The sequence below is a fragment of the Elephas maximus genome, chromosome 2 (genome assembly GCF_024166365.1).
Source record: "Elephas maximus indicus isolate mEleMax1 chromosome 2, mEleMax1 primary haplotype, whole genome shotgun sequence".
Lineage (NCBI taxonomy): Eukaryota > Metazoa > Chordata > Mammalia > Proboscidea > Elephantidae > Elephas > Elephas maximus.
In genome coordinates, this window is record NC_064820.1 from 214,877,687 (window position 1) to 214,895,743 (window position 18,057).

General features: G+C 48.2%; 1 protein-coding gene across 2 annotated transcripts in view; it reads left to right on the forward strand.

Moving 5' to 3' along the window:
- Positions 1 to 18,057, forward strand: part of PEMT (phosphatidylethanolamine N-methyltransferase) — a 94,963-nt gene that overhangs the window by 62,597 nt on the left and 14,309 nt on the right. For both annotated transcript variants that reach the window (XM_049874758.1, XM_049874757.1), the window contains exon 4: positions 6,844 to 6,989. In XM_049874758.1, coding sequence (XP_049730715.1) covers positions 6,844 to 6,989 — 146 coding nt within the window. The remainder of the gene's footprint in view (positions 1 to 6,843; positions 6,990 to 18,057) is intronic.

The window sequence follows — 18,057 nt, forward strand, 5'->3', positions numbered from 1 at the left end:
CAGAATAGCCGCCCACTGCAACGAGGCATGGGCCGAGGGGCGTCTGGAGGAGGGCAAACCCAGAGTACCAGGGTAGGCAGACCAACGGGACCTGGGGGGTGAGTCCAGCCGACCTTCTTCATTGCCCCTGGTCCAGGTCCCTGGGGTACAGGCAGCAGACCTGCTGAGTCTAACAGCTGGACTCCCTGATAGTCCCAAAGTGGTCAGCCACGCTTGTGGGCTCTGCTGCCTTGGAGGCTGTTGGCATGCTCATGGCTCTGTCCCCTAAGGGCAGTCTGTCTGTCACTGCTGTGTCCCCAGTGCCAGTGTGGACTGCTCCCTGCATAGGTCAGGCTAGGGTGATGGGCAAGTGAGCAGCCGTACCAGTGAGGCAGCCACAAGAATAGTAATTCAGGTGGCAGTGGGACGGATCAGGTGGCAGCTTGGCCCTGGGTGGGCACAGATGGCCAGAGAAGAGGTGTTCCTTCAGTCTTGGGGTCAGGCTGCTCTGGGAGTTGGATCTATATGGGCAAATGGGATTCCCATGGGCTGGGAGGCAACATGTGTTAGTTGTCTATGGCTGCACGACAAATGCCAACAAACTTGCTGCTTCACTCAGCATACATTCCTGGTCTCGCCTCCCGTCATCACAGGCCTTGGGCTCTCGCCAGGCTGCAGTCATGGGGTCAGCCAGGGCTACACTCTCCTGAGGCCCTGGGTCCTTGCTCACAGCAGTTGGCAGGACTCAGTTCCTTGGGGTTGTAGGACTAAGCCCTTGGCTCCTAGGGGCCGTCCCCTGCTCCCTGCAGTGTGGCCCTCTGTGCAGCCTGGCAGTTTGCTTCTCCAAGGCCAGCAGGAGAGTGTTTCTCTTGCATCATACCTCTCTGACTTCTTCCATCTCTGACCTCAAGATAATTGCCCAAGATAATCAGCAAAGTCAGCCAGTTGGGATCTTAGGTACTCAGCAAAGTCTTTTCACCTTTGCCCCATAATAGGAATGGCTGAACTCAAGGGGAGGGGACTGTACGGGGCATGGGTCCTTGGGGGCCGGCCACCTTAGAATTCTGCCTGCCACGTGGTGAAAGGGAATTCCATCCAGTCAAGGGAACAGCACCAGCAAAGGTCTTGGGCAAGGGCAAGGGCCCAGCATGGCTGGAGCATGGGAAGTGGGGGCTGGAGAAGGAAAGGAAGGGTACTGTGGCCGCCTGAGGGAAAGGCCTTGGCTGGAGTTGGGTTTTAGCAGGGTGCACCTGGTGGCAGGAGTGGAGGGTTCTCTGGGAGGAGGTTGGGGTAGGAGGCCTGAGCTGGAGGCAGATTCAAAGGCCTATGCAGACAAGAACCCCCAAGATTTGGCAACTGATTAGATGTGTGGACAAGAGGGAGGGGTGGGGTGGCTGGAGGTGCTGGAGGAAGGCCCTCCCCAGACACTATTTACCCCTGCATGCCTGGGATGCCTCCCTTACCTGCCTTCCTGTAGGTGCGAGGTGCTGTCAGGGAGCTGTGGGCAGGGAGGTGGTGGGGATCTGTGCAGCAGCTGGAGAAGGAGGGCCCAGAGAAGAGGGAGGGGCAGGAGGAGGGAGAGAGGCTGCAGCTCATCAAGGTGAGCCCAGGCGGTGGGGAGCCAGGCCCGGGGTAGGGTGGAGGGGCACCTGCTCTGCAAGGCCTAGTGGGCTGAGGACCTGTGGCTGGAAGGTGAAAGAATGGAGGCCCCACTCCGGGGCTGCCCCCTGTCTTCTCCCCTGGGGCCCCAGTGCCCTTTATCTGGGAGGGGGGTGGGCCGGGACCCCCTAGGAGTGCTGAGGGACCGTGGGAGGAGGAGCTCACCACTGTACCGCATTGTCTCACATGGGCGAGGATATTGGGTCACCCTGGGTGTGAGGCGTGCTTCCTCACTGTTCATCAGTTGTGGGGGCAGGAGAAGCTGTGGCTCCTACTCCAACCAGGCTGGTTCCTATTTGGGGAACAAGACAGCACTTCTTGACTGAGGTGGGCTTTGTGACACACTGGAAAGGTACATGGATTTTGTACGGGTTTATAGCCCTGCATTCTAGTCCCTTGAGGGTTTCTGGGTTGCAGAGACGACCTTCATGTTATAGCAGGTATTGATTTTAATGTGTCTTAGAAAAAAACAAGCACACACATCAGACGTGTGGTTTCATGGGAAGAATTGCTTAGTGTGAGTCCCTGAGTGGCGCAAACAGTTAATGTGCTCAGCTGCTCACCAAAAGGTTGGAGGTTTGAGTCTACCCAGAGGCACCTCAGAAGAAAGGCCTGGAGATCTAGTTCCAAAAAATCAGCCACTGAAACCCTGTGGAGCACGGTTCTACTCTGATACACATAGGGCCGCCATAAGTCAGAGTCAACTCAATGGCAACTGCTTTTTTTATTGCTTAGTGTGAGGTGAAGGATATAAAGAGTAAGTTGAAGGACATATGAAGTCAATTATACTGAAGAGAGTTCCTGACTAGTTGACGTTTGGGGTGTGCTTCTTGTTGGTTATAGATACAGGGACCAGCTGGGCCCCAGGGTGTGGGTGCCGTGGTGCTCACCTGCTGGGTGTGGCGGGACACACTTCATACATGTGATCATGCCACATACATGCAAGATGCTGCTGCCCCCACTCAGACCTCCTGGATTTCAGGGAGCAGTGCCCAGACAGCCTCAAGTCACGCTGGTGACTGAAAGCGCAATCTGTGCTTTAAAAATAGAACCCAAGGGAGATGAATGGGCATCTCTCCGCCCCCACAGCCCGATGCAGAATATTCCAAAGGAAATTGCCTCCAATTACTTCATTCTCTTCCCGAGCCTGTGGCCTCAAAGAGCGCCTTGTCCTCCATTGATCGGACGGACGTGGGGACTGACTGTGCTTTCCTGGCTTAATAGAGGCACTAGACACTCGCAAAAGAGCACCTGACGGGCTGAGCCACTCGGTTTCCGTAAGGCAGACTGTGTGGTCACAGCCTGTACACGCTGGCGTGGGGCCCAGGGAGGGCTTCCAGTGGCCCACAGAGCCGCGTGGGGGATGGGCACCCCGGGGGCTCTTTCCGACCTGTGAGAGCTCAAGAAAATCCCCACCCCGCCCTTTCTCTGCTGGTGATGGGGAGTGGAGGAGGTGATGGGCCAGCAGGTCTGCAACTTTTCCAGCTTGATTTAGGGCTCCCCAAGTGTCCTACCCACTGACCATTCACTCAGGAGGCCCAGGGTACCCCGGTCTGCCCCACCATCTGCAGCTATGAACATGGGAAGCCACGAAAGGTGCTTGAGGAGGAGAAGGCAGTTGTCCACGGGAGGCTGCCACTGGGCAGCAGTGGTGGGATGGAGAGAAGGTGGGTAGGCAAGGACCTGTGGGTGTGGAAATGTGTCAGGGGGATTTCTGGGGAGCAGAGCAAAGGGGAAGGGGCTGTGAGGCTTCGGTGACAAGGGTGAGTCAGGCTGTGTGCGAGGCTTCAGCAGGCTCTCAGTGCCAAAGAGAGCAGGCCAGGTAGAGTGGGGTGGGCTGGTGTCCACGGTCAAGGCCAGGGCTGGAGCCACTGATGAGGGGAAGCCCTGGGGCCCTGGGCCATGACCTACCAACCAAGTGTTGAGTCTAGTGCAGCCAAGGCACACTGCAGGCCTTTGTCATGGAAGCGCATCAGCTTCCAGACCAGATCTGTCTTCCGACTGAGCTGTCCCTCGGGGAGGTGGGCTGGAGATATACAGCGCCAGGCTGCAGCAGCTCGGAGCAGAAGGTCCTTTTCATTTCTGGCCTGCAGTATGCACACATGGCCAGGCAGTCCTGCCTTCTGCTGAGCTGATGGGGACAGCCTGGCAGAGGGATTGACCAGGAGGCCTTCTGCTTCCACCGCAGCAGCCACTCCCCATGCCCTGACAATGAATTCAGGCTCCTCACCAGGCCGAGGGTGCAGGCTCCATTCACCCACTCCCCTGCCCTGACCCCTGTCCCTCCTCAAGGCTTCCAGACCCAGCTTTTCCTGTTTCTAGAATGCTCTCTGCTGCCCCCTCCCCCCTTTCCTGGCTAACTTCTCCCTTTAGATCTCTGCATAAATGCTGTTCTTTGTTCTAGCCCCTGTGCTTTTTCTTCACGCACTTTTAGAGTTTGCAGTCTTTGGTTTACTCCTGTAGCTCCACAGGCAGAGGGGTCTGGGCTGGTCTGTGTTTTGTATGTGCCCAGGCCCTGGGCACTGTCAGCCACCTTGGGAAGGAGTTGGTCTACCCCTCACAGCAATGCCATACAAGGAAACAGAGTAGGGATTGCAGAGCAGAACACTGAGGCCGGGGCACTAGGTCTGTGGGAACCCAATCTCATTCTTCTGCCAGTACCCACCTGCCCTCAATTGTGTTGCCCACTGGGTGCTCCCTGACAGGTTTGCTGGGCTGTGAGTAGCCTAGGGCTGGCCAGAGGTGCCTGGCAGGCCTCACTGCCCTAGGTTTAGGCAGACTGAGGTCAGCCCAGGCAGCTAGGAGCAGGTGCCAGAGCTGAACAGGTGGATGGGCAGAGCCCAGAGGCCAGGCAGTTGGGTGTCACTTCGGCTCATGAGAGCATGGAAGCCTGACAATCACTACATACATACTTACAGAGGTACACACACATGCACATGTGTACACACACACGTGTACAACACATGCATACATGCACACATGCTTATAGATACATGTACGCACACATACACGTGTACACACATGCACACAATGCATGCATACATGCACACATATGCTTTCCCATGCGTGCATACCCACATACATGCACACACACATACACTCACCCATATACACACATACCGTATTTTAACACAAATAATGCACTCCTCCTATGTTTGTTGGCCAACCGCGCCCTCTCCCTGTGAGATATCTTCATAAGCACTACAATGCCAATTCTTTTTTACATGCTGCTGTAAAATGATTAGCATAGCATGCTTATGAAAATACCTTGTGGGAGGAGGGTGCAGTTGGCAAGCAAACGTAGATGGCGTGCGTTATTTGCATAAAAATATAGTACGCACACACAAACTCTGCTGTGGGCGGTCCCTGATACAGTGGTAGGCAAGGAATCGGGTGCCAGCAGGTGAGCCCCACCCCTGAGTACAGAGGACCCTGGCTGCTGGCTTGTGAGAAAGTCTGATGAGGGCGTGGGGGTGGAGCATGGGTATGGCAACCGTGCACAGTGCTGAGTGTGCCCCGAGCTACCTTGCTGCCTAGCAGCTGTGACCCTGAGCCAATCCCAATGCTCAGCCTGGAGCTGCAGGGTGACCCTGAGCCAGTATTGCAGGAGAGAGCAGGGAGGGCAGCAGTGGGTGGAGGGTTGGGGCTGTGGGCAGCGTGACCAGGAACCAGGATTGCCCTGGTACGTGTTTGCCACTGTTTGACAACTCACGGGGCAGGCCCCTTCCCCCCTCCTTGCCCCCACCCCCACTCTCTTCATTCTGGCAGGGAGGGGCATGTGTTTTCTCTCCATTCAGTAAATATGCACTGAACCTCCATCTGGCAAGCAGTGCCAGGTCCCAGGGAGAAAGTGTAGTTGAGGGAGAAGTTCCAGGGAGGCACTTTTTAGCTCAGTGTAAGGAAGAAATTTTTACCACAATCTGAATTTACCAATGGAACGAATGAATAAATGAATGAAGATAGTAAGTTCTTTCTGCCTAAAAGAGCCTGGCAAACAGATACTTAGCAATGGATGGATGGATAGATGAATGAATGGGTGGGTGAATGGGGGATGTAAAGATGAGTAGATAATGTAACTACCCAAACCAAACCCACTGCTGTCAAGTCGATTTCGACTCACAGTGACCCTATAGGACAGAGTAGAACTGCCCCATAGAGTTTCCAAGGAGCGTCTGGCGGATTTGAACTGCCAGCCTCTTGGTGAGCAGCCGTAGCACTTAACCACTACGCCACCAGGGTTTCCAGTAGATATGTAGGTGGGTGATATGTAGATAGATTGATAGATGAAAAGATGGGTGGGTGGGTAGATGGATGGATGAATGGGTAGATGGGTGGGTGGGTGGATGGATGGATGCATGGATGGTTGCTATGTGGATGGGTAGAAGAGAGATTGATGGATGGAAGAATGGGTAGATGGATGGATCCTGTGCTGCCCTGGCTGGGAGGTGCCTGGTACAGAGTAAATGTTCAGAAATGGGTGGAGGAAGTGGTTGTCCCACGTGAGACAGCAAAGCTTCATGTCTCTTCTGAGCGTGATGATCGTGGGAGAGTGAGGATGTGTGTTTGTGACATATGCCCACACTTGTGCACACACACATCCCCTTCCTTTGATATGACCCTCACAGAACACCCAGGGCCTCCCTCTGACCAGTGCTGCTCCCCTACTTATAGCCCACCCAGAGAATCTCGGCCAGCCCCTCTAGGTGGGGTGCTTAGGTACCAGAGGCCCTGCTAATGCTGCCTGGGGCTGGTGTCTCATCTTTCTCAGCCTTGCTGGCCTCTGCACTACAAGTTGCTAAGTGGACAGGATCATGGTTTGCAAACCAGCAACCCTTGGGTTGAAGCTGCCTGCTTACATGGAGAGTCTAAACCATTGTCAGCTAATTGCCTGTTTCTCAAGCTTAGGACATGTCACATATACCTCAGGATTTCTGGCTTCCCTTGAAAAATCCAAGTTGCACAGATCTGGACCCCTTCCTGTCACCTCTTTCATGGCCTTGAGGGGCTGGTGCTGGTGGCCCTCCAGCCCATGCCCCTTGTGTTTGTCACCTTGCATGGCCCAACAGGCATTTGAGTTTGAGATCCTGAACCGGCTACTTCTGAGGACTCACCTGGTCTGAGGCCAGGGACATGGGGAGAGGAAAGGGTGCAAGGAGTGGGCAGCCCCCTCCCCGTGCAGTGACACCCTATCCACCACCCCTGCAGCTTCACACAGGCCATGCTGAGCCAGCCCAAGATGGAGAGCCTGGATAACGCCATGGCCTACTGCATGGGCCTGGTGCTCCTGGGAGTGGGTACCTTGTTCGTGCTCTCCAGCTTCTTCGCACTGGGCTTCACTGGAACCTTCCTAGGTAAGACCCACTCACTGGCTGGCCACCCTGGAGCCACGTCTGCAATGGCTGGCTGGCCCTGGGGGACCAGGTGTTCTTGCCCTCTCTTGACTCTTCTCTTTGGGCAGACCTTGAGGGTGGACTGAGGGTGAGCTTCTGACCCCCAGCCCTGGCCTCTGAGTGACTTCCACCCATCGGAAGGCCCTCGGGACCTTGCTTGTACCGCGCACAGGGAGAGGGCTGCCCCTCACAGACCCCCTGGTTGCTGCTTGGGCAGTTCCTGGTACCCTGGCTGCCTGGCAGGGCTGGATTCCCATTGCTATGTTTGGGCCAGAGGCAGGCTGGTGCAGGTCCGGCACGGGTGTGGGGATATGATTCCTTGTATTTGTTCCCTACTGCCTGAGGGTCTGGGGATTTCAGGCTGGGCCCCATCCACCCATAATGCCAGCTACTTCCCACCCCTGGGAGCCTATGAGGAGAAGCAGCAGGGAGCAGGGGGCTTTGGAGAACAGGGCAGAGGGGGTGGCCCCTCTGGAGAGAGGACCAATTCCCAGTGAAAGGCCACACATGGGAGTTAGCTGGTAGACAGGGCCACCGTGGGCCTCATCCCGCTCCCACCCCCACCATCTGGCCTGTGTATCCACACCCCACAGACACTGGGAGCCCACCTTGGACCCAGCACTGGACCCTACCCTCAGTGGGAGCCACACTTTTAAGGGGGAAGGGCTTGGTGTGGATTCAACACCAGGCCTTTGTCGGGAGCTGGAGCACAGGGGTGGGAGGCAGCTATGTGCCTCCTGGTGGGACATGAACTGTCGGGGAGTCTGTTCCTGGAAGACGGGGTGCTGAGAGAACTTGGGGAAAATCAGGGAAATGTGAACACTTTAGTTGACCGGGTGGGGGCGGGGCTAGGAGGAAGGAGGAAAGGCCTTGAGCCAAGGAACTACATAGGTAGAGGTCAAAGGACAGAAGCAGGGGTCTTGTTGGAGGAAGGCAGACAGGCAATAACATGGCTGTGGCAAGGGGTGCAAGTCGGGGTGGTGGGGCTGGGCCAGACTGGAGGTACTGAGGGCCAAGCCAGGAGCTGATGCTGCATCCCCAGGGCAATGGGGAGGCAGAGAAGAGCTTGGAAAGACCCTCCCCCAGCAACAAGGAGAATGGGCTGGGGTAGAAGGTTGGGATGGAGGTGAAGACTGAGGAAAGGGTTGAGGCCCAGGTGGGGGGTGGTGAGGAATGAGAGATGCTAGGGCCTGGGTGGGAGGGAGGCTTCCTGCTGGAGGTGGGGAGAGGCAAGGCTGTGCTGGAGACTAGAGGGCAGATCACCCTCCAGCAGGGAGGGCCTGGTCTTCATTCAGGGCTTAGGGGACAGAAGGGGCCGAAAGGGTGGAAGTGTGGATTGGCCAGGGTGGGCTGGGGTTAGGATGCAGCAGGGAAGGGGGACTGGTGGCGTCAGGGCTGTTGTGAGAAGTTAGGGGGTGGGAGGGGGTGGTCAGAAAGAAGCCCAAGAATGCCCAGGAGAAGCAGCTTAGAAATGCCGAATGGGGCCTAAGTGGGCTTTGGAAGTAGGTAACCCCGAGTGAGTCAGCCCCAAAGTGGGTTCTGTGCCATCGCCTCTTCTAACCCATTTCCTGCTTCCTGGGAAGAACTCCATCCCGGCCTCACCTCAGGGCTCCTGCCCTCTTTGTGCTCGGACAATGGGGTGACGCAGCTCCCAATGGCTCCTCCTGCCTGCTGCACCCCCTTGTCAGCCGGCTGCCCTACTTTCGAATGAGGCTCAATTGTCCTCGAAGAGTGAAAACAAACATGGGCTGGTCTGTGACAACAGTGACAGTCTTTCTCTTCTCTTTTACCACATATATGTTAATATGAGATTTAAATTTCATAATGTGTATTTATTCTTTTTTTAAGCTAAAATACATTTGGAGCTACCTTATATTTTTATTTCAATTTGATGACTTTTGTTATTTTTTCTAAAGGGAGATGAAGGGAGTTTCAGACTACTCTTAGGCAAATACACTGCAAATAGCACGTGGGAGATGTCTTTGGTCCCGACAATGAAAAGCCAGATAGATACAGCCGTCACCGTGTTTGCTCCCTGTTTGTTTTTAATTTTATGTAGGAACGTTTTTATTAATTATATAGAAATTATGCACTATGAGAAGGAACTACAATGGATGTTTGGTTGCTGTACATTTTTTTTCTTCTTCTTCTTTTTTAAAGGCATAACTCTCCATCCCCGTCTTGCCCCAGCCCCTGGTAACAGCTAATCTAGTTTTGTCTCTATGTGCATCTGCCAGTTTTAGGTATTCTATATAAGTGGAATCATACAATATTTGTCTTTTCTGTCTGCCTTATTTGACATAGCATAATGTTTTCAAGGTTCACTTATGTGGTAGAAGCTTCGTTTCTCTTTATGTCTAAATAATATTACGTTATATGAATATACCACATTTTCTTTATCCATTCATCTGACAGGCACTTGGATTGTCTCCACCTTTTCGCTAATGCTGCTGTGGACATGGGTGTACAATATCTATTTGATCCCTGCTTTCAAGTCTTTTGGATATATAGGGTCATTACTGGGTCGTATAGTAATTCTATGTTTAACTTTTTGAGGAACTATCAAGCTGTTTTCCATAGTGCTTGCCATACTGGCCATACATGCATGGATTTATTTCTGGTCTCTCAATTCTGTGCCATTGGTCTATAAGCCTATCCTTATACCAGTGCCAGACTGTTTGGATTACCGTAGCTTTATAGTATGTCTTCTGCTATGATGCTGAACAGGTTTCAGTGGTACTTCTAGACTAAGACTAGGAAAAAAGGCCTGGTGATCTACTTCTGAAAATCAGACACTGAGAACCCTATGGATCGCAATGGTTCGATTCACAGCTGATTATGGAGATGGCACAGGACCGGGCAGCGTTTCATTACATTGTGCATGGGGTCAGGCAGCTAACAACAGCTAATAAATAACACTATGTCTTCAAATCGGGAAGTATGAATTTTCCTACTTTGTTCTTCTTTTTCAGGATCGTTTTGGCTATTTGGGGCCCCTTGCAATTCTATATGACTGAGGACTTCGCCATTTCTGTAAAAACTATTGGAATTTGATAGGGATTGTGTTGAATCTGTAGATCACATTGAGTAGTATTGACATCTTAACAATATTAAGTTTCCTTTCGAGCCATGAGCGTGGAATATCCTTCCATTTATATAGGTCCAATTTAATTTCTTTCAGCGTTGTTTTGTAGCATTCAGTGTACAAGTTTTTCACCTCCCTGGTTAAGTTTATTCTTAGGTACTTTATTGTCTTAGATGCTATTGGAAGTGAAATTGTTTCCTTAATAGCCTTTTCAGATTGATCATCGCTGATGTATAGAAACACAACTGATTTTTGTGTGTTGACTTTGTACCCTGCAGCTTTGCCGAATTCGTTTATTAGCCCCAGTAGCTTTATTGTGCTTAGGGATTTTCTGTATATATATAGGATCATGTCATCTGTTAATAGAGATAGTTTTACTTCTTCCTTCCTGATATGGATACGTTTTATTTCTTTTTCTTGCCTGATTGCTCTGGCTAGGACTTCCAATACAATGATGAGTATCTGGTGAGAGCTCACATTCTTGTTTCTGATCTTAAGGGGAAAGCTTTCAGTCCTTCATTATTGAGTCTGATGTTAGCTGTGTGTTTTTCAAAAATGCCTTTTATCATGTTGAGGACATTCTTTTCTATTCCTAGTTTGCTAAGTATTTTTATTATGAAAGGATGTTTGACTTTGTCAAATTCCTTTTTTTCATCAATTGAGATGATCACATGGTTCTTTTTTTCATTCTATTAATGTGGTTTATTATATTGATTGATTTTCTTATGTTGAACCACCTTTGCATTCCTGGAATAAATCCTACTTGATCATAGTTTGTAATCCTTTAATATAATGTTTGTCTTAGGCTAGGTTCTCTAGACAGACAAAATCAGTGAAGTGTGTATATATGTGTGTGTGTGTATGTGTGTTTGTATACACATGTACATACATACATACATCTACAGAGAGAGATTGACTTATCTCAAGGAAATAACTCACATGGTTGTAGAGACTGGCAACTCCCAAGTCCATGAGTCTGGCAACTCCCAAGTCTATGAGTCTGGCATCAGGCTGGAGGCTTCTCCTGACTCATGTAGCTACAGGGGCTGACGAACCCAAGACTGGCAGGTCAGAGGGCAGGCGGCTGGCTCACAGACTGTGGAGGCTGACGGATCCTAAGATCGGCAGGCAACACGGCAGGCTACTGGCTCAAGTTCTAAGAACCAGAACAGATGATGATGAGCTGGATGCAGGATCCAGAGCAAGCAAAAGCCAGTGATCTCTGCCAGAATGACCATATATATTGGATGCAGGCTACACCCCCAAGTAAACGTCCCTTACGACTGATTGGCTGATCACATCAGATCACATGATGGAGGTGATTACATTATATCACAAAATGGAGAATAACTACATTGTTGCATAACTGCCAAATTACATCATTACATAACTGCCCAACCACTGAGAAGAGAATCGTGACCCAGCCAAGCTGACGTACAACCTTAACCATCACAGTGTTGGATTCTGTTTGCTAGGATTTTGTTGAGGATTTTTGCATCTGTATTCATAAGGAATATTGGTATGTAGCTTTGTTTACTTGTGGTGTTGGCTTTGTTATCAGGGTAAGGAAGTGTTACCTCCTCTTCTATTCTTCAGAAGAGTTTGAGAAGGATTTGTGGTACTCTTTAAATGTTAACTAGAATTCTCCACTGAAGCCATCTGGTCCTGGACTGTTCTTTGTTAAGATGTTTTTGATCACCGATTTAATTTTTTTACTTGCTGTTTTCTTTTCTTTTTTACAATGTCACTTCTGCTACAGATTATTTACATTTATTTTTATTGTGCTTTAGGTGAAATTTTACAGAGCAAATTAGTTTCTCAATTAAACAATAAATACACGTTTTGTGACACTGGTTGCCAACCCCATGACATGTCAACACTCTCCCCTTCTCGACCTTGAGTTCCCCATTTCCATTTATCCAGCTTGCCTGTCTCCTCCTGCCTTCTCGTTCTTGCCCCTGGGCTGGTGTGACCATTTAGTCTTGTACACATGGTTGATCTATGTGTATTCTTGTTTGTTTTATGGGCCTGTCTAATCATTGACTGAAGGGTGAACCTCAGAAGTGACTTCAGTACTGAGGTAAAAGGGTGTTTGGCGGTTTAGTTGTTGTTTTCTATTTCTTCTTGAGTCCATTTAGGTAGTTTGTGTGTTTCTAGGAATTTGTCCATTTCCTCTAGGTTATTTAATTCATTGACGTACAGTTGTTCATAGTATGATGACCCTTTTTATTTCTGTAAGGTTGGTAGTAATGTCTCTACTTCTAAATGAATAATTTCTTTTATAAGGATCAGCACAGAGCTGGTTCCTGTGAGGCAGAGGTTAAAGATGTCCCAAGTGTCCAACTTTTTCAAACTGCTGTACCACTCTGTCATCTCTAACATTACCTACCTTCCCCTCCCATCAGCACTCTCCCTCTGGTCTTTGCGTTCTGTAGTTTTCATCTCACAGAACTCACGAACCATATTTACAGTTAAGTGGTTTATTAGGAAAGTAACAGGGTACAACTTGGGATTAGAAATGCCTCAGGATACAGATCTTTGATCAGAACAGCTTCTTCTCAGCCTTGCCCACAGGCAGGCCTCTCTCTGGCCTCTTGGCCTCGCCTCTGCCCTGCTTGGATAAGTGTTACAAAGCGCCTAGCTTTGTAGGCAGCAAGCCCTACTGCAGCCCTCTCTTGCCGGTCTTCGGTATTACAGCTCCCCTCTCGCTCTCTCCCTTTAAGCCTAGCAGGATGGCAAAACTGATCAATCTCCTCATTAGGGTATCTTATACCTTATTTGCATTAACAGCAAGCTGTCCAATCTCTTTAGTGGGCCACAAGCACCTTATTTGCATAGTCCCACCCAATCATTGTGTGGGAATCTCAAAGACTATGGCTAGAAGGGCCATGTTAAGTAATTCACTGCATCACAGCTTCATTTCTAATTTTTGTTTGTGTTTTCTTTCTCTGTTAGTATAGCTAAAGGTTTGTCAATTTTGTTCATCTTTTCAAAGAACCAACTTTTTTTTCTTTAATTTTGATTTGTTGTGGTTGTTGAGAATATACACAGCAAAATATACATCAAAACAACCATTTCTGCCTGTAAATTCAGTGACATTGATTACATTCTTCAAGTTGTACAAGCATTCTCACCCTCCTTTTTTGAGTTGTTCCTCAAAACATAAACTTAACATAAACTCACTGACCATTAACATAACTCACTGACCCTTAAGGTTCCTGTCAGTCTTTTCGAATTGTTGTTGTCACTTTGAACCCATGTAGATAGTTCTTAAAAGAGCACAATGCTCAAGGCAGACATTTTGTCTTAGTTAAACTATTGTTTGGCTTTAAGAAGATTTCAGGGATATTTTTAGTTTAGGGTTTAAAGATTATCTCAGGGCAGTAGTTTCAGGCATTCATCTAACCTTTATGGGTCTAGGAAGTCTGTATTCCATGAGAATTTGGAATTCTGTCCTGCATTTCCCCATTTGATCAGGATTCTTCTGTTGAACCTTTAATCAAAATGTTGGGTAATGGTAGCCAGGCACCGTCCAGTTCTTCTGGTCTCATGGAGGAATTAGCTACACAATCCATTTCCTCCTCCTATTCCTGACTCTTCTTCAGGCAAATAGAGATCAGTTGTGCCTTGGATGACCACTTGCAAGCTTTCAAGACCCCAAGAACTATACAGCAAACTAGGAGGTAAAACAGAAGCACTAAGCACATCATTAGGCCAGTTAACTGGGATGCCCCCTGAAACCATGGCTCTAAGTCTCCAAACCAAGGAACAAAATCCCACGAGGTTTTTTGGTTGTACATAAGTGGACTCAGCAGCTACTCTTTTTTGTTGTTGTTGTTGCTGTTGTAAATATATCTGTCACACAACTTTTGCGGAAAGAACCAACTTTTGATTTTGTTGATGCTGTTTTCTTAGTGACTGATCTTTCCTGATGACATGTCCAAAGTAGGCAAGATGAAGTCTTGCCATCCTCACTTCTCAGAAGCCTTTTGGTTGTACTTCCTTCCTTTGTTTGTTCTTCTGGCAGTCCATGGCGTAGTCAGTATTCTTCATGAACACCACAATTCAAATGTATCAATTCTTCTTCTGCCTTCCTTTCTTATTGTTCAGCTTTCACACACAAATGACACATTCGAAAAGGCCCTGGCTTGGGTCAGGCACACCTTCGTCATCAAAATGACATCTTTGCTATTTAACACTTTAAAGAGGGCTTTTGCAGCAGATTTTCCAAATGCAATACTGTGATGGTTAATGTTACGTGTCAACTTGACGATGATTCTCAGTTGCCTGGCAGACACTGTGTAATCGTCTTCCATTTTGTCATCTAATGTGAGCAGCCAATTAGTCAGAAGGAGAGTTTCCTTGGTGGTGTGACCTGCCTACGGTATGTAAGTGGATATTCTAGCAAAACTCACTCTCTTTCTTGACCCTGCACTCTTCTTGTAGCTTGATCTCTGGTTCCTGGGACATAAGCCTGTAAAAGTCTCTGACCTGCCGCCTGAACTCTAGGTTTTGGATTCATCAGCTCCCACAACCACGTGAGCCAATATAGGTCTTCAGCCCATCGCCTGGCCCACAGAGTTGGGTGTGCTGTTTGAGCCATTCCTTACAATTGCCTGAGCCATTTCCTTGAAGTAAATTTGTCTATATATATATATAATTTATATATGCTTCACTGGTTTTTGCTGCTCTAGAGAACCCAGACTAAGACATTTGATACCGAGAGTGGTTCTAAAGGAACAACATCTTAAGGATGAATTTTCAAGTCTGGCTAGACTTAAAGGCACTAATGACACTATTTTCAGTAGTAAAGAGAACACAGTTAATCCATGGCATAATGTGGCACAATATCACCATCACTGGATCAAATATCTTTGAGAAAAAAGCTCTCGGTGATTGTGTATTTGATACCCTTCAACATTTTTGTCATACTGAGAAGTATAATGATGCTGGCTGGTTGGTCCAGCATTTGCTAGATAAAGGGATAAAGAAAATGATGAGCGCAGGACTTCAGAGTCCCAGCTCAAGCACCACATAAAAGACCTGAAAGTTGATACTTGTGCCCTGAAAAAGAGCTTTATTTCTTGTAGTAAAAGCTGATATTGCTGAAAACAAAACCCAGAGTCTTACCCTAAGAGTTGCTGAATTACAACGCCAGTTGAATTCCCAACCTTGAAAGGTGTCTGAAATTAAAGTGAGGCATTGATTGGGAAGAAGTGGGATTGTGAAGCTTGGGATGGGGACATATCAGCAGATAATGTGGAAGTTGGGAACAGTGAGTCTCTAAATTCTACTGAATCACTCCTGCCAACAGAGCCATCCCTCTCACTCCCATCAGAAGAGATCACTCCAGTCTTGTCTGCTAAGCCACTTTCCCCAGTAAAACCATCCCTTTCTCCTCCATCTGATGAGATTAACCCAGCTATGTCTGAAGAATCTTTCCTGAGGTATCATTTGGGCATTGTGTGAGGCAGATGCCTTGCAATACATTTTTGAATATCTCCAGGACCCACTCTCACCACCCATTTTTGCTTCTAGACCTCTAACTAGACTAAAGTCTCAGCGAGCCCCAAGAGGTGGAGTACAAAGTGTGACCCAAGAGGAGGTATGCTATACTTTAAAAGAACTGCTTTATTATTTTTTTTAAGATATACAGACAGAAACTTGGGGAATATGTATGGGAATGGATAGTGAGTGTGTGGGATGATGGTGTAAGGGGCATAAAGTTAGGTCAGTCTGAGTTTATTGGTATGGGTCCACTAAGCAAACATTCTTCAGTGTTTCAGCTTGAGAGATTAGAAAAGCATCTAATAGTTTATTTGGTTGGTTGACTGAGATGTGGACCAAGAGATGGCCTACATTAAATGAAATTATAATGCCAGAACTGCCTTGTTAAACTGTAGAAGGTATCTAAAGGCTTAAGGAAATTGGGATATTACAGTGGATTTGTCATGTTGGACCCACCCACCCATCCCAGAAGTGCCCAAAGGACATACTTTTACCACAACTCTGAGGAATAAATTTGTGAAGGGAGCCCCAGCATCCATGAAGACAACGGTGATGGCTCTTCCATGTAGGTCAGATGTTTACAGTGGGAACTGCCCTAACTGAATTAAGACACCTAACTACAGTGGGAGTGATTGGATCCTGGAGTGTCAGGGGCCACTTGTTAGTACTTAATCGCTGAAGACAAGGGGAGCATGGTTACTATAGTGGACAGAAGAGTCAAAACAGTAATCAGAATAGTCTAAACTCACATGGACTTTCGATGTTGACTGATTAGGCATGGTGTCCCTTGAGGGTGAAATAAATGGGAAACTTACTAAATATTTACTTAATCTGTACAAGCTGAGGAATTCTACAAAGGAACGGCAGTCTAACCTGAATCACCAGAAGAGAGAGTCACAGCCCCTCAATCAATTCCCAGACTTGAGTGAGTTTATAGACCCACAACCCCTTGAATGGAGGGGAGGCTGGGTTCCCTTGAGGGAAGAACCCCACTATGCTGCCAAAAATTTATACTGGTAATCTTTTCTCCCAGCCTTCCCCAACGGGGTGTATGGACTTTTAAGACAGTGACTGTCCACTGGGGAAAAGGAAATAATCAGGCCTTTGGGGGACTACTGGACACTGGCTCTGAACTGACACTAAGTCTAAGAGACCCAAAGTGTCACTGCGACCCACCGGTCAGAATAATGGAGTCTTAGCTCAGGTCCATCTTACAGTGGGCCTAGTTGGTCCCCAGACCCATGCTGTAGTGATTTCCCCAGTTCCAGAACGTGTAATTGGAATAGACATATTCAGCAATGGCATAACCCCTGCCACATTGGACCCCTGACATGTGGAGTAAGGGCTATTATGGTAGGAAAGGCTAAGTGGAAGCCGTTAGAACTGTCCCTCCCTAGGAAAATAGTAAACCAAAAGCGATACTGCACTGGAGATTAGTGCTACCATCATGGACTTGAAAGATGCAGGGGTGATGATTCCCACCATATCTCCATTCAACTTGCCTTTTTGGCCTGCTTGCCTATTTGGCCTGTGCAGAAAACAGATGGATCATGGAGAATGACAGTGGATTATTATAAACGTAACCAAGTTCGAGATGTGATTTCTTGAGTAAATTAATTAATCTCCAGATACCTGGTACGCAGCTATTAATCTAGCCAATCAATGCCGTTTTCTCAATTCCTGTTTGTTTTCAGCTGGTGAGGCCAGCAGTACACCTTCACTGTCCTACCTCAAAGGTGTATCAACTGTCCAGTCCTGTGACATAATTTAGTCTGCAGGGACCTTGATCACCTTTCTCTTCCACACAATATCACACTGTTCTATTACATTGATGACATTATGCCGATTGGATCTAGTGAGGAAGAAGTATCAAGGACTCTAGATTTAGTGGTAAGACATTTGTTTGCTACCAAAAACAAAAAAACCCGTTATTGTTGACTTGCTTCCAACTCATAATGATCCTTTGGGACAGAGTAGAACTGCCTCATTGTGTTCCCAAGGCTGTAAATATTTATGGAAGCAGACTGCCACATCTTTCTCCTGCAGAGTGGCTGGTGGGTTTGAATGGCCAACCTTTCAGTTAACAGCTGAGCACATAACCACTGTGCCACCAGGGCTCTATTTGTGTGCCAGAGGGTGGAGGGGCCAGATGAAACAACTTACCCTTCATTTTAGAAGGAATATCTCAACATGTTCCACACCACTGGACACCTAGAAATTTCACTGAGGTGGAAGGCATCTGAAATTTTGTCAGGTTAATTTTCCACTCTCTATTTGTGTGCTAGAAGGCAATGGTTCTTTTAGTTTAGAAGGAGAAATGATCAGATGTGTGATTGTATACTAATTCATAGGCTCTAGCCAGTGCTTTGGTTGGATGGTTAGGGACTTGAACACGATTGGAAAATTGGTGAAAAGGAGGTATGGGAAAGAGGTGTG